The sequence below is a fragment of the Salmo salar genome, chromosome 07 (genome assembly GCF_965601325.2).
Source record: "Salmo salar chromosome 07, fSalSal1, whole genome shotgun sequence".
NCBI classification, from domain to species: domain Eukaryota; kingdom Metazoa; phylum Chordata; class Actinopteri; order Salmoniformes; family Salmonidae; genus Salmo; species Salmo salar.
In genome coordinates this window covers 41,085,606-41,103,645 of record NC_138297.1, presented here as the reverse complement: position 1 = coordinate 41,103,645, position 18,040 = coordinate 41,085,606, and the positions used below count along the sequence as shown (strand labels likewise).

The window sequence follows — 18,040 nt, the reverse complement described above, 5'->3', positions numbered from 1 at the left end:
GTAATAGTTGCCCTCTGATAGGCTAGGTGAAAGTTTCACTATATTGCTTATATCAACCAAGTCCTCTCACATCTCCCCAAGTGCATAGGGTGTAGGGCTTACTCTTAGGGGTTAATTTGGGATTGGGCGTCTGTCATCGGTCGTTTACTGTGGTCTGACTACTGGTCCAAGCCAGGGACAGTTTGGCTGCTTACCTTTTTAGGGTTATGCTTGGTTCTTTGGTAGGGACATCTAATCTGAAATCAATGACTGGAGTGGAATATTCATGTCAGCCACCACTAAACTTCCGTCATTGCAATAACTTATTATCTAATCTCTCCCCCTTTCCTTTCTCCCTCAGCGAGAGCTGGCCCATTTCTATGGCTATGTCTACTTCAGACAAGTCAAGGACGCCGCTGTCAAGAGGCTACTTTCAGAAGGTGAGAAGCTTATGCTCCAGATCTGATTAGTAATCAGAACCACAATGTATTCACATTTGGTTTTCTCTTTCATTCTCCCTCCTGCCTTTCTCTTTCACTCTCTCGCTAGTCTCTTGTACTGGTGTCCAGACTACTGTATGCCCACCTCTATCAGTCCCTACTGCAGATCATAGCTCCAGAGTATTTTGAGAAGTTGGAACCTTGCCTTGAAGCAGGTGGGGAGATGTATAACTTCTTGTCTTATTTGTAATTCATCTCCCGTTATAGTTAACTAGGGCTCTAAGGTACAGTCTGGACTCTACTTCCCTAACTTTATCTTTCTCACCCTCCCACCATGCAGTGTGCAACGAGATTGACCAATGGCAATCTCCGGTGCCAGGGCTGACACTCAACCTGCCTGTGATGGGCGTGGTCATGCAGGTCAGGATCCCATCCAAAAACGACAAACCAGGGGGAAGCCCGGAGAAACGGGCACAAAAGGAGGTTGGTATAGCTTTTTACATAATGGGCCACGTGCCCATGAAAATATGACTTCTCCATGATGTTAGTAAAGTTGATGTTAGTTGATGGGTATCGCTAGAGGACTTCATCTAAAAAGTATGTTTCTGTTATAACCAGAATCTTCTACCAGCCCCTATGATGTTACCGACCATACATGAGCTTGACCTCTTCAACTAAGTGAAAATCTAAACATATCCTGTAAATAGTTAGGTATCTGTTTGTGTAAATTACATGGCTTGAACTTAGCTGTATTTTCAGTTTAATTTGAGGATGCATTGTATTAGTGAAAGCAGCATTGTATATGAACTGACCTTTGCCCTCTGACCTGTCCAGGTGTTTCCAGTCCTTCCTGATGCAGATGCTCTGGGAGCTCATGCTGCTCTGGGAGCTCATGCTGCTCTGGGAGCTCATGCTGCTCTGGGAGCTCATGCTGCTCTGGGAGCTCATGCTGCTCTGGGAGCTCATGCTGCTCGGGGAGCTCATGCTGCTCGGGGAGCCCATGCTGCCACTGTCGGGGAGCCCTCTCCCACTGTCTCCTCGGAGACCGTGCTTGCCCTAGGGAGGTAAACAGAAAATGTATGAAATATGACATTTGGCGTCATGTGTATGTACCGTAACTCGGTGAGTTAGTAAAATGAAATTTGTCTTTCTCCCATCCTACAGCTCGATTACTCCACTGCGGTATTGCTGTGATTACAGGCCCTACTTCACCATACACGATGCTGAGTTTAAGGAGTATACCACTACGACACAGGCACCGCGAGTAGGGCTTACTCTAAACACTGTTTATACTCTGTCATACCCGAGGGGCAACTCAACTCACCCTGCTCCCTTTCTCTCTCCTCTCCAGTCCCAATGTGATTCTGGGGGTCACTAATCCCTTCTTCATAAAGACCTTCCAGTCCTAGCCCCACATTATACGCCTTGGTGAACTCAAGATGTCAGGTGATCTGCCTAAGCAGGTGAAGAAACCAGCCAAGCTGAAAACACTGGACACTAAGTCAGGTAAAACATCTGGAGTTATGGAACCAACATGGTTTGAGAGAGTGAGTTGGTGTGTAAAAACATGTTCTCCCAAGCTGTAGGTATCTACACAGCACATAAAACGTTCCTTCAAAAAGACAAGTCTCATCAAAAGACTCCAAAAAGGGATCCAGAGGAAGAGGTTATCTGAGGTGCAGAGTGCCATCTTGAGGAGACATCTGTTAGAACTCACCCAGAGCTTCATCATCCCACTGGTGAGGGGACTGCCTTCCCTACCACACATACATCCCACCCTTATATAGACTGTCTGTCCTGCTGCATGCTGGGTGTCTCACCTGTCTGTCTGCCCCAGGAACTCTACCTGGCCAGCCTATGCCTCTGCTAGAGGTCTGACTCATTGGAAGGTGGGTGACATGGATAGCAAACCTGTTTCTATGGTATGTTGATACTATGTTTGAATATGGTGTGTGTGTGTGTTTCAGATCCGTTTCCTTCAGTCAGGAGGAGTTCATGGGGAGTCTGGCGCACGTTGGACCTCAGCTCACCTCTGTGCTCAAAGGGGATTGGGTGGGCCTGTACAGGTGAGTCTGGCCACCTCATCTGTCATTTCTAACTATTGTATCTAGTTGTGGCACATGTTTTTCTAAACAAATCATCCATAATGCATTGCACTTCGCTGTATGGCCTAGTAGGAAATTCTTCAGGTCCCCCAACTTCGATGGCTGGTATTGCCTGCGACACAGGGAGATGACCCAGAAAGTAGAATGTCTCCACCTAGAGGTTGTCTGTGATGCTGTTAGTTGATCCCCACCGCCTTGTTCACTCGCACCTAAAGACATTAGTTTAACTCTACTTACAGAGCATCACGTGACCAATAAACTCAACCACACGACTCCACTGACTTTACCTCAGTTAGGAGTCCTTTCCCTACCCATAAGTTGGTTCGTTTGAATGTTTTGTTCATGATCTACTCACCCAGGACCTGCTGGGTTGAACCAAAGGCAAGTCAGAGGTGGACCTGGTTCTGAAGCTGAGAGAAACTGGTCAGTAAAACCATCACTATGTCCATTACACTCTCCTCAACCATTTGGAACATGCTATATTTAGTGTAAGAAATTAATTCTGTGCCACAAACCATTGTGTACTATAGTCTGTCTGTCCCCCAATCCAGATGAAGGCTGGCAAGCAGCAGCTCCCAGTGAAGGAAGGGGCGCTGGGGAAACTAGAGGGATACCTCCAGACAATCACCAACTCTCTACCAGAGGACCTGCGGACTGTACTACACAGATACTGACGCTAACACTGACACTGCTGAATATACAGAAGCTGAAGTGTTTTTGTTTTTAGTCTTTTTAAAAACAACCTGAAACTAAAAGTATTGCCATCAGCCAAACCACTACCCCCATCTGAGTAAGATAATGACGATTTATAATGTAGCAAACTAGAAGTTTTAGGTAATATGAGAAACATAGCTATGGTTCATCTTGACAATAACATTAGGTCAAGGGGAATAGAGTAGTTGAAATGTAGACTTTATGAGATTATGCCTTCATTAAGTATGCTGATTGTTACTAGTGGGATTGAAGTATACACCTGTGGAGAGGGACAGGTTTGAGTATAGCCTTTTGCTCTATTCCAGCTTTTCAGAAGAAACATGCGTAGTTGTTAGTGTAAAATATGAATATCATATGCACTTTCTACATTTGTTTTATTTTGTTGAGTTTAAAACTCCTGTCATTAAACCTATAAAAGGGGTGAATTACATTTAAGTGACGTACATTTTGAGGCTTTCATCAATCTCAGTATTTTCTTTTGATCAAGCACAAACAAATCACACTACATTGGAACGCCTCTAAATATCCAGGTTCCAAAATCTTAGATTTCAGATTAGGATTATATGTACAAAAGTAGGTGGACACCCCTTCAAATTAGTGGATTCGGCTATTTTGGCTACACCCGTTGCTGACAGGTTTTTTAAATCGAGCAAACAGCAATGCAATGTCCATAGACAAAACATTGGTAGTAAAATGGCCTGTACTGAAGAGCTCAGTGACTTTCAATGTGGCCCCATCATAGGATGCCACCTTTCCAACAAGGAAGTTTGTCAAATTTGTGGAAACGTCTAGGAGCAACAACTGCTCAGCCACGAAGTAGTAGGAGCCACGAAGTAGTAGGCCCCACAAGCTCACAGAACGGGACCCCCGAGTGCTGAAGCGCGTAGAAATCGTCTGTCCTCGGTTGAAACACTCACTACCGAGCTCCAAACTGCCTCGAAGCAACGTCGGCACAATAACTGTTAGTCGGGAGCTTCATGAAATGGGTTTCCATGGCTGAGCAGCCGCACAGAAGCCTAAGATAGCCATGCGCAATGCCAAGCGTTGGCTGGAGTGGTGTAAAGCTCGCCGCCATTGGACTGGAGTGATCAATCACGCTTCACCATCTGGCAGTCTGATGGATGAATCTGGTTTTGGCGGATGCCAGGAGAACCCTACCTTCCCCAATGCAGTGCCAACTGTGAAGTTTGGTGGAGGAGGAATAATTGTCTGGGGCTGTTTTTCATGGTTCGGGCTAGGCCCCTTAGTTACAGTGAAGGGAAATCTTATGGCATACAATGACATTCTAGACTATTCTGTGCTTCCAACTTTGTAGCAACAGTTTGGGGAAGGCCCTTTCCTGTTTTGGAATGACAAGGTCCCCGTGCACAAAGCGAGGTCCATACAGAAATGGTTTGTTGGGATCGGTGTGGAATAACTTAACTGTCCTGCACAGAGCCCTGACCTCACTAATGCTCTTGTGGCTGAATGGAAGCAAGTCCCCCGCAGCAATCTTCCAACATCTAGTGGAAAGCCTTCCCAGAAGAGTGGAGGCTGTTATAGCAGCAAAGAGGGGACCCACTCTATGTCAATGCCCATGATTTTGGAATGAGATGTTTGACGAGCAGTTGTCCACATACTTTTGGCCATGTAGTGTACTTGGTGCACAGTAGACATGGCTGAAACTGAGCTTATTTCTTTAACGTTATAGTGGTCAATGAGTGCATAAAACACACGTAATACATGCATTATCTCTTGTGGGTATGGGCAAGGTTTTTTAAGAAGTTGACAGTGCCAATCCTAGCCAAAGCCACACCAGCTCCAAGCTAATTCTGCTAAGATATTCATCCATCAGCTAATATCTTTCCTAAACTACAACCACTCATTACATTGCAGGTTACCAGTGAATGTAAAACAAATGCAGCTGATCAGGGCTTCTACCTCACTCACTGCACTCCCTTTTGTCTGTCTACTAGGCCTGTGTTTACATAGGGGAAAAAATCATAATTGGAATGCCTAATTGTTTTTTTGACTAATCAGATCAGATGTGAAAAGATCTGATTGGTCAAAAGACCAATTAGTGGAAAAAAATATCAGAATTGGGCTGCCTGCGTAAACACAGCCCTATTGTTTCTCAAATAGGTACAGTATATGTGGTACTTAAATACTTTTTCTTCAGTTTGTTTTGTGAAGTACTGTAATGGCATTTGGTCACTAGGGAAGCAGTAAACTGCAGTTTTCAGATAAGGGTATTGATAATACTGATATACTATTTGGATCCTGGTGTTTACTTATTTATAATAACCTATAGTTATATATTTTTTTATATAAAAAAAATGGCTTCAGATGCAAATATACTGTTAGCGTTACTAATAACATTTGGAAACAACTGTGCTGAATGACAACTCAAAGGCTGTGATACATCCATGCACCCACACGTTTACAGAATCGCTGAGAAAAATTGTTTAATTTTCATGTTGAGGGAATCAAAAATATGCATTTCAACAATAAGCATTGTATTATCCACACAAAACTGTATACTAGAAAATACTTTAATTACCAACCAAAGTATTCAGCTTTTTAGCCCTCAGATTATCATATTATGTACAACACATACAGAAGATCTAGCATTAAAGGGACACTTTGAGATTTTGGCAATGAAGCCCTTTATCTACTTCCCCAGAGTCAGATGAACTCATGGACACCATTTTTATGACTTTATGAAGTTAGTTTAGCGAGCCAATGCTAACTAGTGTTAGCACAATGACTGGAAGTCTAAGGTATCTACTAGCATAATAGCAGTTACCATAGACTTCCAGTCATTGTGTGAACGCTAGTTAGCAATTGCGCTAACGTTAGTTAGCAACTTCCTTCAAACTACAGACAGAGAGTTCTGCACTCAGTATTAATAGGAAAGATTTACCCATTTAGAATCTTCTATCGTATTTGTGCATCTCTGAGCAATGTTCTATCGATTCCCAGGGTCATTTCATGTTTTCATGTGTATCGGAGTGATTCGCCCTTCAAGCAGACAGAAATACAGTCGGTATGAAGAGTTTTGCATAATTTTTTCCACTAATTGGTTTTATTTCAATATGACGGAAAACTCATCATGTATTTCTGCCTGCTTGAACAGGGAATCTTTCCTTTAACATAATTATGGCTGTGTTTACACAGACAGCCCAATTATTAGACTGAGCTTTGTTATCTAAAAGTGAACAGATTCTGTCCTTGTCCCTGTGTAAGAACGGTCAATATTTGGTTACCTTCTTTTGACAGAAACACAGATGTGAGCCTCATGCTATGATTCTATCTTATCAAAGAATCAAAACAACCAAACATGCAGCTTCACATAGTGGCAAATGCAAACCCACACTTCTATATCCACTCATTAGATTGCAAAATCCAATGTTTTGTGTGCTTCTTTCACACATAAAGTAATCATTTTGTATAAAGTCTTGAGGAAAATGAAATGGCAATCAACATTTGAGCTTTGACACAGTTGATTACATTTTATTTTCCTCAAGACTTTATTCAAAATGATTGCGTTATATGTGACACCACACCGGAATCCTGGGAAAACAACACACCAAAATAAATAGACTTTATTCAGGAAAACTAAACAACACACACTTGTTGACTGTCGGGGGATTGTTTCAAATGAGTTCTCATTATTTGCAGAGTGAGGAGCTGAATTCTTCTCCATCATCATCATCATTACCTCATCCCTGCCGTCCACCACGCCTGGTTCTGATGCTGTTTGACCACCGCCTGCTTCTCCTGAGGGCTGAAGTGCAGGATGGTCAGTATGGCTGTGAGGGTCTGCTGACGCCCCCTGGTGTCCTGAAGGGTGAGGAACTTGTAGATTACGTTCTTGAGGTACTCCAGGTTGGCCCCCTCCCTGCCCTGGTCCCTGTGCCGTTTGTCCAGCTGGCCGCGGAGCTCAGCCACCTCCTCGTCGTATCGCTCCCCGTTGGCGATCAGCCTCCCCTGCAGCTGGTGCACGTCCTCCTCTAGCCGGTGCTTCTGCCGCCGCAGCGAGCCGATCTCCACCTCCTTTCTTGCCAGCTGCTCGGCGTACAGGAGGAGCGTGGGCTCGTTGGGCCCCGCCAGCCGCAATGCATGGGTGATGATGTCACTCTCCTCCTGCGCCAAGTCATCCATGTTGTTGGCGTTGTTGCTGTTGTTGTTGCTGCCGCTGTCCGCGGTCGCTCTGGAGTCCGCCCCCGTTTCTCCTTCGTCGCTGTGGTGGCTTCTGTAACCAGCGAGACTGTAGCCGATAGACTTCAGCTTCTCCAACTCCTGGTCCTTCTCTTGCAGCAGGGCCATGGTGCGGTCCCTCTGCCGGTGCAGTTCCCCCTCCAGCCTGAGGAGGCTCTCTCTGTATTGGGCCTCAGCCCGGTCAAGCTCCTGTTTATGACCCTGCTGCAGCATCCCTTTCCCCTGCTGACACTCCTCCAGCTCCCGGCGGTGCTTGGCCTCCGCCTCGTCGCCATGGATACGCAGGTTGATGTACTTCTCCTTGAGCTCAGCCAGCTGGTCACGGGCCTCCTCCAGCTCTTTGGCGAGGCTGCAGTCTTTAGCGTTCTTGTTCTTCAGCACCACCTGCGCCCGCACCTTGTAGCGCTCAAACTCCTCCTTCAGCTGCCGCAGTTCCTGCTGGTAGTACAGCGCAGAGGCCTTCTCCCCGTCTGATGACTCCCCCCCACTGCCCGTCCCCTGACCCAGCCGCCCCTCCATCTCAGCCAGCTTCTCTATCTCCATGGTCTGCTCTGGGTGGTTCCTCTGTGTGGCTAGCAGAAGAAGTCTCTTCACCTTCTCCAGGCGCTCCTTCAGCACTTTCACGTCCAGGTTGGCCTCGTCCATGCTGAGGTCCAGGGTGGAACCACGGGTGGAAGCGGCGATGGCCAGGGTCTTGTTCTCCGTGTCCAGCTGCAGGATGCGCTCTCTCAGCCAGTGAGCGTTCTGCTGGTCCCTCTGCCGGGCCTTCTCGCAGGCCCCAAGCAGCTCAGACAGCTCAGACACTCGCAACTCCAGGCTGGCCACACGGCCCTCCTCCAGCTGGGATTGCCCCTGCAGACGCTCCTCTGCCTGCGACACCTGCAGATAGAGAGGGGACAGGCAAATGACAGCCATGAGACACAAATAGACAATGGAAGACAACAGTACATTTGTGTTCTTTCTTCCTCTCCCTGAACTTTATAATGTCCTTATAATGCCATGTTATTCTCTGCCATGGCATTTATGTTTTATCAAGGGTTGTTGAATACAGTGTTAAAATTCAGGTCATCAAAGATTTTAGATATGTTTAAGTCATTCACCTTAATACAGGATACATTTGTAAAATCAGTGCAGGGTAAATCCATTTGAACGCAATCACTTTCTGACAGCACCCCTTTTGATTTGAACGAAACCCCCCATACATATTTACCCATTATAGAAGCGCTCAGAAAGTGACGTTTTGAAACTGAATGCCAAAACATTCAAGAGATGTAGGTGCTCAGAGTTGACCTATTTTTGCATATCCCACCATACCATGAGACATCCATGTTTTCATCACTGGAAAAGATAAACTGTGGAGATTGGTATCATTTAAAAGCTTAAAATCAGGGTTGTCAAACTATTTTATAATTTCTTGAAAAAAAAATGTTTCCTTAAAATGTAATTTTTTTACTTGAAACATCAATTATATAAATACGCGTAAACTCAGATTATTTGCATACGCTGTATCTTAGACCCTATTTTACATAATCTAAGGTTTTTGTGTTGTTACCGCCATCGGTTGAGACAACATGCTCTTTAATACAGGGTGGGGGTCAAGTTTTGGCTGATAAATGTACTAAAATGGGAATAAAATTGAAACGTCAACTTTCAAATGGTACCCCAAAGATGGTTGGAGGTCCACACATCAGAGAATGTTGACTTGAATGGGAATATCGGTTTTAAATTACACTTTCAAGCCTCCATAGGAAACCTATTGAAATCATAGAAATATAGATAATAGAATAGACATGACCATTTAAATTGACATTCAACGGTATGTGGACAGGTGACCATCTTTGTGGTAGTAATTAGAAGTTCAATTTAAATTATGTACCAGCTAAATTGCAGTGGTCTGAAGGGATAGGTCCGTTCTATGAATTACATTTCTATGATTGAAATGACACCCACCCTGTATTCAAAAACACCTCAGCTGATGTAAAGTACAGTCTAAGCTACAACATGTGCAAATATAAAAAATATAAAAAATCTGAGTTCACGTTTTTAGATAATTGACGTTGAAGGTTAAAAAAGTACATTTTTATTTTAAAACTATTTTTTTAAAGAAATTATGAAAGTTTGACAACCCTGTTAGGAAGCTGTTAAATTATATCAAACTGAATATTTTACAGTGATGAAGACATGGATGTCTAATGGTATGGTAGGGTATGGGTATGTCCATCTTTAAATAGACACGAGCACCAACATGTGAAGTGCCGTCTTTCGGATGGGACGTGAAAACGGGTGTCCTGACTCTCTATGGTCATTAAAGATCCCATGGCACTTATCGTAAGAGTAGGGGTGTTAACCCCGGTGTCCTGGCTAAATTCCCAATCTGACCCTAATACCACAATGGCCACCTAATCATCCCCAGTTTCCAATTGGGTCATTCCTCCCCTCTCCTCCCCCCTGTAACTATTCCCCAGGTCGTTGGTGTAAAAGGGAATATGTTCTCAGTCAACTTATCTGGTAAAATAAGGGTAAATAAAATAAACAGGAGCATGTCAAATTGAGTGTCAAAATAGTATATTTTTGTGAAATTACATTTTTCAACAATTTTCCATCCTAGAAATTTGGAATAAGCAAAGGCTTTGATTTCTGGTTAAACACATGGAAAAGAGGTCTTAAACAACATCTACCAGAAAAAGTCTTAAAAAGGTATTATAAATACATCAAAACACAATAATGAAGTAAAGACCCCTGCCAACTAATGTCAACACATTTCGTTTTGGATAAATTTGCCTTTTGTAAGTTTAATAAACATTGCCTTGTAATTCTGTCACTAAAAACCCACATTTTAAAATATTTTCTAATTTCTCTCCCTCACGAGGGAGGATAATGAAAGTTCACAGAAGTAACAAGGTAGACCTACCAATTAGTTAGTGTTTTTACTGATATCAAGTTTGTTTATGAATGAATAAGGGATTCAAACTCGTAAATCTTTTATAAAACCTGTAACGGAATTAACGCAATTGAATTGGCTACAATCTCCTGGCTCTTACTGACACCTACCCCCTTTCCATTTCCTGTAAAAAGAATCCTCGCCCGCTGAGCACCGACAGACATCAGATGTCCACGGACGTTGAAAAGTTCTTGAAATTTTGTCAGTCCGCCCTGGCCGGACCAAATCTGAACCAATCATAGACTTTATGTTTCACAAGTTTGGACAGCACAGTACAGTAGAGCACAGTAAAGAAAAGTACTGTACAGTACAGTATAATGTACTTCATTGTACTGTACAGATCTACTTTACTGAACTCTACTGTGATGTCCACACTTGTGAAACATAAGACTTCTATGATTGGTTCAGATTTGGTCTGGTAAAGACCAACCAAATGTGGTATTGTTTGGGGGCAGAGCTCTCGCTCTGGATAAGAGCGTCTGCTAAATGACTAAAATGTAAATGTAAGCTCATTATAATATTAGCCAATGTGTAGAATAATACCCGAATGTGCAAAAGAAAGATATTGCATATGTCTACCTTTGCGCACCTATTCAGGATATATCACCATAAAGAGAATGGTATTCATATCCATAATTATGCATTTCTGGATAGTACAGATCAGGGACCTATGATGTAATTCCGTTACCGTTTGGAAATCTACTTCACCTACTGTAGTTCAATAACATAACTTTTTTTAACTCAAGGTGTCATGTCATAGCTGACAACCAATTCTTTCTGCAGACATCTTTGAATCTTAATTCAGAGAAGATATTTAACAGAGTGTTTGGAAAACGTGGTTGGATAAAAAACAGAGGGAGATTTTACTGTAATTCTGTTACCAAACTTAGCATCTGCACATTTCTTCCAGTAAATGTGTTTTTGTGAAATGCTGTGTAAATTGTTCAAATTAGTCCCTGTGTATAGAGTTGTATGGTATGTTAAACTCTGAAATCAATGGTTTTGTTTGGCACACATTTTCAAGTGAAAAATCGGAGTCAAAGCGTAATTCCGTTACCATGGAATTGCTTGTAAGAAAAATGGGTCAACTGAGTACCTTCCAAAAAGTCCCTTTCTGACCACCTCTCCATGAGGAAACATGCATGGAAAGTGTTCTTTAAATGCTGTTAAAATGTGATTGAATTCAAATGGATTTACCCTGCAGTCCTTCCTAAGCATTACCATACCTTTCTGATCTCATGCTGCATCTGCTGCTGAAAGTGGTTCTTGAGTGCCATCAGCTCCCGCTGCAGCTCCTCCACCCGTGGGTCTGGCTTGTTCCTCTCTGCCTCCGCAGTCTGAAGGCTCCTCCTCATCTCCTCCCTCTGCTGGGTCACCTCCTTTAGCCGGGCCTCATAATCGTGCCCCCGATCTGCGGCCTGTGTGACCTCCAGCAGGACCGCCCTAGTGTCCTCCAGCCGAAGCTCGGCATCCTGCCTTTGGCTTCTCTCCTCCTGCAGCAATTTCTGGAGCTCTCTGAGCATGAGGGCGTGGTTACCCTGCTCCTGCTCTCTCTCATGCTGCTGGGTGATAACACGAGCCTTGCTCTCCGCCAGCTGCTCATGCAGGGTATGGATCTCTGCTTCATGCTGCCTCCTGGCCTCCTCCAACCTTCCCTGGAGCGCATCCATGTCCTGCTTGATCTTCCGCTTGTCGGCCTGGAAGTTGGCCTCCATCCTGGACTTTTCCTGCGTGACCGTGGCCAGGGAGCTGGTCAGGGTGGTCAGTTGGGTCTTCAGCTGGAGGACCCTCCGGTCAGCCTCCATAGAAGAGGTGGGTGGGGGTGTTTGGTGCTGCTGAACCTCAGACCCTCCACTACTGCTGGAGCTGATACCGCTCTCTGACCCACTAGCCTCCTCAGACCTCTGGGACACTGAGGGGCCACCAGGCCCGGTCGCCCCCATCTCTCCTGGGCTACTACCCTGCTCCTCTTCAGCCTGGTCGCCCTTGGTGCTCCCACTGGTAGCGCTGGTAGCAGTGTCGGCGGAGGCTGCTGTGTCCAGACTGTCCTCGCTGTGCATGGAGCAGTGATCATCTGGGAAGTCATAGGTCATATGGCTGCCACTGGCAGAGCCGTCATCTCCACGCTGGCTGAGGTCAACCTCCTGGGAGACGGTCAATACCTTCAGACTAGCCTCCAGAGCCTCCTTCTCCTTCAGCAGGCTCTTGTAGGCCCTGACCACATCCTTGAAGCGTGTTTGATACTGGACCAACTGCTTTCTCTGAGTCTCTATGGCGTCCACAAGCTCCTTCTTGCTGGGGCCACCCCCAAAGCTCATCCCAAACTTCTCCATGGCTCAATGGATTTTTGGTTTTATTTTCAGTTGCTTGACTTTCAGCTGAGATCCATGATTGCTGGCTCAAAACCCTGCATGGGATATAGTAAGAAGAACCATTGTTAGACAGCATGATAAAACATAAAATAGTAGCACGCTAACGTTAGTGCCAAAGATACTGTTGGGTTTGACATTTTGAACATTGAGATATTATATAAATGATAGAGTCAAAGGAGAAAGTTAAGGGTTCTCTGTAGAAGGACAGATAGCTGTGGAATGTGTTGGAATGTGTTGGGGGACAGGAGCAGAGCACCGTGTTGATACAGGAAAGACAGTTGGACATCTGTGGATTAGATGGAGGGGTTGAGGTCAGGAGGTGAGGACAGGTCACCTGAAGGGAGTAATAAGGGTTTGGGATCTTGTTACTCTTTTCCTGTTAAACCATAAACTAAGGATTAGAGAGAGGGAGTGTCTTAAGTAGGAGGTATATAACTGTGATGTGAGAAATGTTTTGCTGTCTGCTTACAGCTGTACAGAACCTTTGGGAAGAATTAATCTTGGTTAAAGCTTCTCTTGTGTCCGTGAGTTATTTACTCTGAAAAATAAGAACCTAACAATACATTGCCTTCAGAAAGTATTCATACCCCTTGACTTATTCCACATTTTGTTGTGTTACAGCCCGAATTTAAAATAGATGAAATCATTTTTTTCTCACCCATCTACACACAATACCCCATAATGACAAAGTGAAAATATGTTTTTAGAAATGTTTGCAAATCTATTGAAAATAAAAGTATTCACACCACTGAATCAATACTTAGGAGAAACACCTTTGGCGATTACATCTTTAAGATGTCTTGGGTATGTCTATCAACTTTGCACATCTGGATTTGGGGGATTTTCTCCCATTCTTTCTTGCAGATTTTCTCAAATTCTGTTAAGTTCAATGGGGAGCGGTGGTGAACAGCAATCTTCAAGTTTTTCCACATATTTTCAATGGGATTCAAGTCAAGGACTTTCACATTCTTGTTCTGAAGCCATTCCAGCATTGCTTTGGCTGTACACTACCAGTCAAAGGTTTTGAACACCTACTCATTAAAGGGTTTTTCATTATTTTTACTATTTTCTACATTGTAGAATAATAGTGAAGACATCAAACTATGAAATAACACATATGGAATCATGTTGTAACCAAAAAAGTGTAAAACAAATCCAAATATATTTGATATTCTTCAAATAGCCACTCTTTGCCTTGATGACAGCTTTGCACACTCTTGGCAATGTCTCAACCAGCTTCACCTGGAATGCTTTTCCAACAGTCTTGAAGGAGTTCCCACATATGCTGAGCACTTGTTGGCTGCTTTTCCTTCACTCTGCGATCCGACTCATCCCAAACCATCTCAATTTGGTTGAGGTCGGGGGATTGTGGAGGACATGTCATCTGATGCAGTACTCCATCACTCTTCTTCTAGGTCAAATAGCCCTTACACAGCCTGGAGGTGTGTTGTGTCATTGTCCTGTTGAAAAACAAAATGATAGTAGCACTAAGCGCAAACCAGATGGGATGGCGTATCGCTGCAGAATGCTGTGGTAGCCATGCTGGTTAAGTGTGCCTTGAATTGTAAATAAATCACTGACAGTGTCACCAGCAATGCACCCTCATACCTCCTCCATGCTTCATGGTGGGAACCACACATGCAGAAATGATCTGTTCACCTTCTCTGTGTCTCACAAAGACACAGCGGTTGGAACCAAAAATCTCACATTTGGACTCATCAGACCAAAGGACAGATTTCCACCGGTCTAATGTCCATTGCTTGTGTTTCTTGGCCCAAGCAAGTCTCTTATTATTATTATTATTATTATTGGTGTCCTTTAGTAGTGGTTTGTTTGCATAAATTCAACCACGAAGGCCTGATTCATATAGTCTCTACTGAACAGTTGATGTTGAGATGTGTCTACTTGGGGTCATTGTCCTGTTGGAACGTAAATCTTCTCCCCTAGTCTAATATCATTTGCACTCTGAAGCAGGTTCTCTTCAAGGATTTGTCTGTATTTGGCTCCATTCATTGGTCCCTCTATCCTTATAAATCTCTCAGTCCCTGCTGCTGAAAAGCATCTCCATAGCATGATGCTGCCATCAACATGCTTCACGGTAGGGATGGTGTTAGATGGGTGATGAGCTGTGACTGGTTTTCTCCAGACATAGCGCTTTGCATTCAGGCCAAAGAGTTCACTTCGTGTCTCATCAGACCAGAGAATCTTTTGCCTTATGATCTCACAGTCTTTCACGTAGCTTTTTGCAAACTACATGCATTCTGTCATGTGCCTTTTTCTCAGGAGTGGCTTCCATCTGACCACTCTTTAATAAAGCCCAATTGGTGAAGTGCTGTAGAGACTTGTCCTTCTGGCAGGTTCTCCCATCTCAGCCAAGGAACTCCATTGTTCTGTCAGAGTGGTCATTGGATTCTTGGTCATCTCCCAGATCATGTTATTTTTTGCCTGGAAACTTTCAACACTCTAGAAACTGTTTTATACCCTTCCCCAGATAGTACCAGTCAAAAGTTTGGACACACCTACTCATGAGAGCCAGTTTCATCATAGCGCTTGATGTTTTTTTTGCGACTGCACTTGAAGAAACGTTCAAAGTTCTTGACATTTTCCGTATTGACTGACCTTCATGTCTTAAAGTAATGATGGACTGTTATTTCTCTTTGCTTATTTGAGCTGTTCTTGCCATAATGTGGACTTGGTCTTTTACCAAATAGGGCTATCTTCTGTATACCAACCCTACCTTGTAACAACACAGTTGATAGGCTCAAACGCATTAAAGAGGAAAGAAATTCCATAAATTAACTTTTAACAAGGTATACCTGTTAATTGAAATGCATTCCAGGTGACTACCTCATGAAGCTGGTTGAGAGAATGCCAAGAGTGTGCAAAGTTGTCATCAAGGCAAATGGTGGCTACTTTGAACAATCTCAAATATAAAATATATTTTTATTTGTTTAACACTTCTTTGATTACTACAGGATACCATATGTGTTATTTCATAGTTTTGATGTCTTCACTATTATTCTACAATGTAGAAAATAGTAAAATAAAGAAAAACCCTGAAATAAGTAGGTGTTTCCAAACTTTTGACTGGTACTGTATGCCTCATGACAATTCTATCTCAGAGATCTACGGACAGTTCGTTGGACTTCATGGTATAGTTTCTGCTCTGACATGCAATGTCAACTGTGGGGCCTTATATAGGCAGCTGTGTTTCTTTCTAAATCATATCCAAACAATTGAATTAGCCACAGGTGGACTCCAATCAAGTTGTAGTGACATCTCAAGGATGATCAAAGGAAATTGGATGCAATTTGTAGTGTCATAGCAAAGGGGTGTGAATACGTATGTGACTGTCGGCCAGGCATGACTCCAACACCATCATTAAGTTTGCGGCAAACTGTTGTGGCGCTCCGGTACCGCTTGCCGTGGCGCTCCGGTACCGCTTGTTGGTGATGTGGACACCAAGGAACTTGAAGCTCTGTTGTGACCACTGTTGTGTCATCGGCAAACTTAATGATGGTGTTGGAGTCATGCCTGATCACCGACAATGATGAGACAGCCTATAGGGAGGAGGTCAGAGACCTGACCGTGTGGCGCAAGGACAACAACCTCTCCCTCAACGTGATCAAGACAGATTATTGTGGACTACAGAAAAAGGAGGACAGGTTGAGAGCTTCAAGTTCCTTGGTGTCCAAATCACCAACAAACTAACATGGTCCAAGCACACCAAGACAGTTGTAAAGAGGGCACGACAGAACCTATTCAGGAGACTGAAAAAATTTGCCATGGGTCCTCAGATCCTCAAAAGGTTTTACAGCTGCACCATCGAGAGCATACTGACGGGTTGCATCACTACCTGGTATGGCAACTGCTCGGCCTCTGACCTTAATGCACTACAGAGGGTAGTGGCCCCAGTACATCACCAGGGCCAAGCTCCTGCCATCCAGGTCCTCTATACCAGGCGGTGGCAGAGGAAGGCCCTAAATATTGTCAAAGACTCCAGCCACCCTAGTCATAGACTGTTCTCTCTGCTACCGCACGGCAAGCGGTACCGGAGCGCCAAGTCTAGGTCCAAGAGGCTTCTCCCCTCAAGTCATAAGACTCCATAACATCTAATCAAATGGCTACCCAGACTATTTGCATTGCCCCCCCCCCCCCCCCTCCTCTACGCTGCTGCTACTCTCTGTTATTATCTATGCATAGTCACTTTAATAACTCTACCTACATGTACATATTACCTCCACACCGGTGCCCCCGCACATTGACTCTGTACCAATACCCCCTGTATATAGCCTCGCTATTGTTATTTTACTGCTGCTCTTTAATTGTTACTTTTATCTCTTTCTTTTTTGGGGGTATGCTCTTAACTGCATTGTTGGTTAAGGGCTTGTAAGTAAGCATTTCACTGTAAGGTCTACACCTGTTGTATTCGGCGCACGTGACAAATAAAATTTGATTTGAAATGATACATTTCTGTATTTCATTTTCAATAAATGTGCAAAAATGTACTAAAAACATGTTTTCACTTTGTCACTATGGGGTATTGTGTGTAGATGGGTGATAATATTTAATCCATTTTGAATTCAGGCTGTAACAACTAATGTGTAATAAGGCAAGGGGTATGAAAACTTTCTGAAGCACTGTACCGTTCTGTGTTAATACTGTCTCTAACTGTTAGCTGTCGAATAATACATTATTATTATTTGCAACTAGTCTGCCCATAAGGACGTCTGTCCATGTCTGTTGAAATCTGTCTTGTAAAGTAAACAGACCAGCTTGTTAGTTAGTTGTCATGCTAAATTACACAACCATCTGGAATGGGCTTCACGAAAGACCTCGCTCTCTTCGACAGCACACCATTTTCAACAAACAGTTCGATACACTGATGTATAATCAAATGTACAATAATACAATCAGAATGTGCTATATCATAACTTTAAAGTACACTCACATTCGGAATACGACGTGTCAATAAACGATGGTTTTCCAAGCTACTTCCTGTTCTTCACAGTAGGAAAGAATGTACCAGAAGCAGTCTGTAAAAGCGGCCATCTTGCGAAGGTCGAAATAATCCGTTATCTGTCAAATACAGAAGATTCTCTGTATTCAACATTCTCAATTAACTACTTCTGAGCACATTTTGATACTATACACTGTATGCATTGTGCAATGAAAATCTCAATAAACGACTTCTGTGCACATTTTGATACTATACACTGTATGCATTGTACAATGAAAAACTCAATAAACGATAGCGACATGGTGCAAAATGAAGGAGAGAGGGAAAAA

At 43.5% G+C, this 18,040-nt stretch overlaps 1 protein-coding gene, 1 non-coding gene and 1 pseudogene across 4 annotated transcripts; 2 read left to right on the top strand and 1 right to left on the bottom strand.

The window, feature by feature from the left end:
- Nucleotides 1-206: 206 nt before the first annotated feature.
- On the top strand, nt 207-950 carry LOC145850399 (protein DENND6B-like; annotated as a pseudogene). The gene is made up of 4 exons (XR_014392816.1): nt 207-221; nt 341-419; nt 529-634; nt 760-950. The product of XR_014392816.1 is annotated as a protein DENND6B-like (transcript).
- Nucleotides 951-1,257: 307 nt separating this feature from the next.
- Nucleotides 1,258-3,668, top strand: LOC106609144 (uncharacterized). Of its 2 annotated transcripts, none has more exons than XR_014392918.1 (8): nt 1,258-1,483; nt 1,584-1,683; nt 1,771-1,925; nt 2,006-2,158; nt 2,257-2,308; nt 2,387-2,485; nt 2,884-2,947; nt 3,076-3,668. It is a non-coding gene; the product is annotated as an uncharacterized LOC106609144 (transcript). The 2 variants fall into 2 exon arrangements; XR_014392917.1 differs by having other exon boundaries at nt 2,000-2,158.
- Nucleotides 3,669-5,665: 1,997 nt separating this feature from the next.
- LOC106609139 (GRIP and coiled-coil domain-containing protein 1) lies at nt 5,666-17,945 on the bottom strand. Its single transcript, XM_014207618.3, has 3 exons — nt 17,703-17,945; nt 11,606-12,786; nt 5,666-8,317 (listed from the first exon to the last, which is right to left on the bottom strand). Exons 2-3 carry the CDS (start codon nt 12,710-12,712, stop codon nt 6,935-6,937), a joined length of 2,490 nt encoding a protein of 829 aa, XP_014063093.1. The 5' UTR covers nt 12,713-12,786; nt 17,703-17,945; the 3' UTR covers nt 5,666-6,934.
- Between the last annotated feature and the right edge of the window lie 95 nt (nt 17,946-18,040).

Coding starts and splice junctions, on each gene's coding strand:
- LOC106609139 (XM_014207618.3), bottom strand. CDS start 12,712: ATGGAGAAGTTTGGGATGAGCTTTGGGGGTGGCCCCAGCAAGAAGGAG. Junction 8,318..11,605: donor TGCAGCATGAGATCAGAAAG/GTATGGTAATGC, acceptor CTCTATCTGCAG/GTGTCGCAGGCAGAGGAGCG.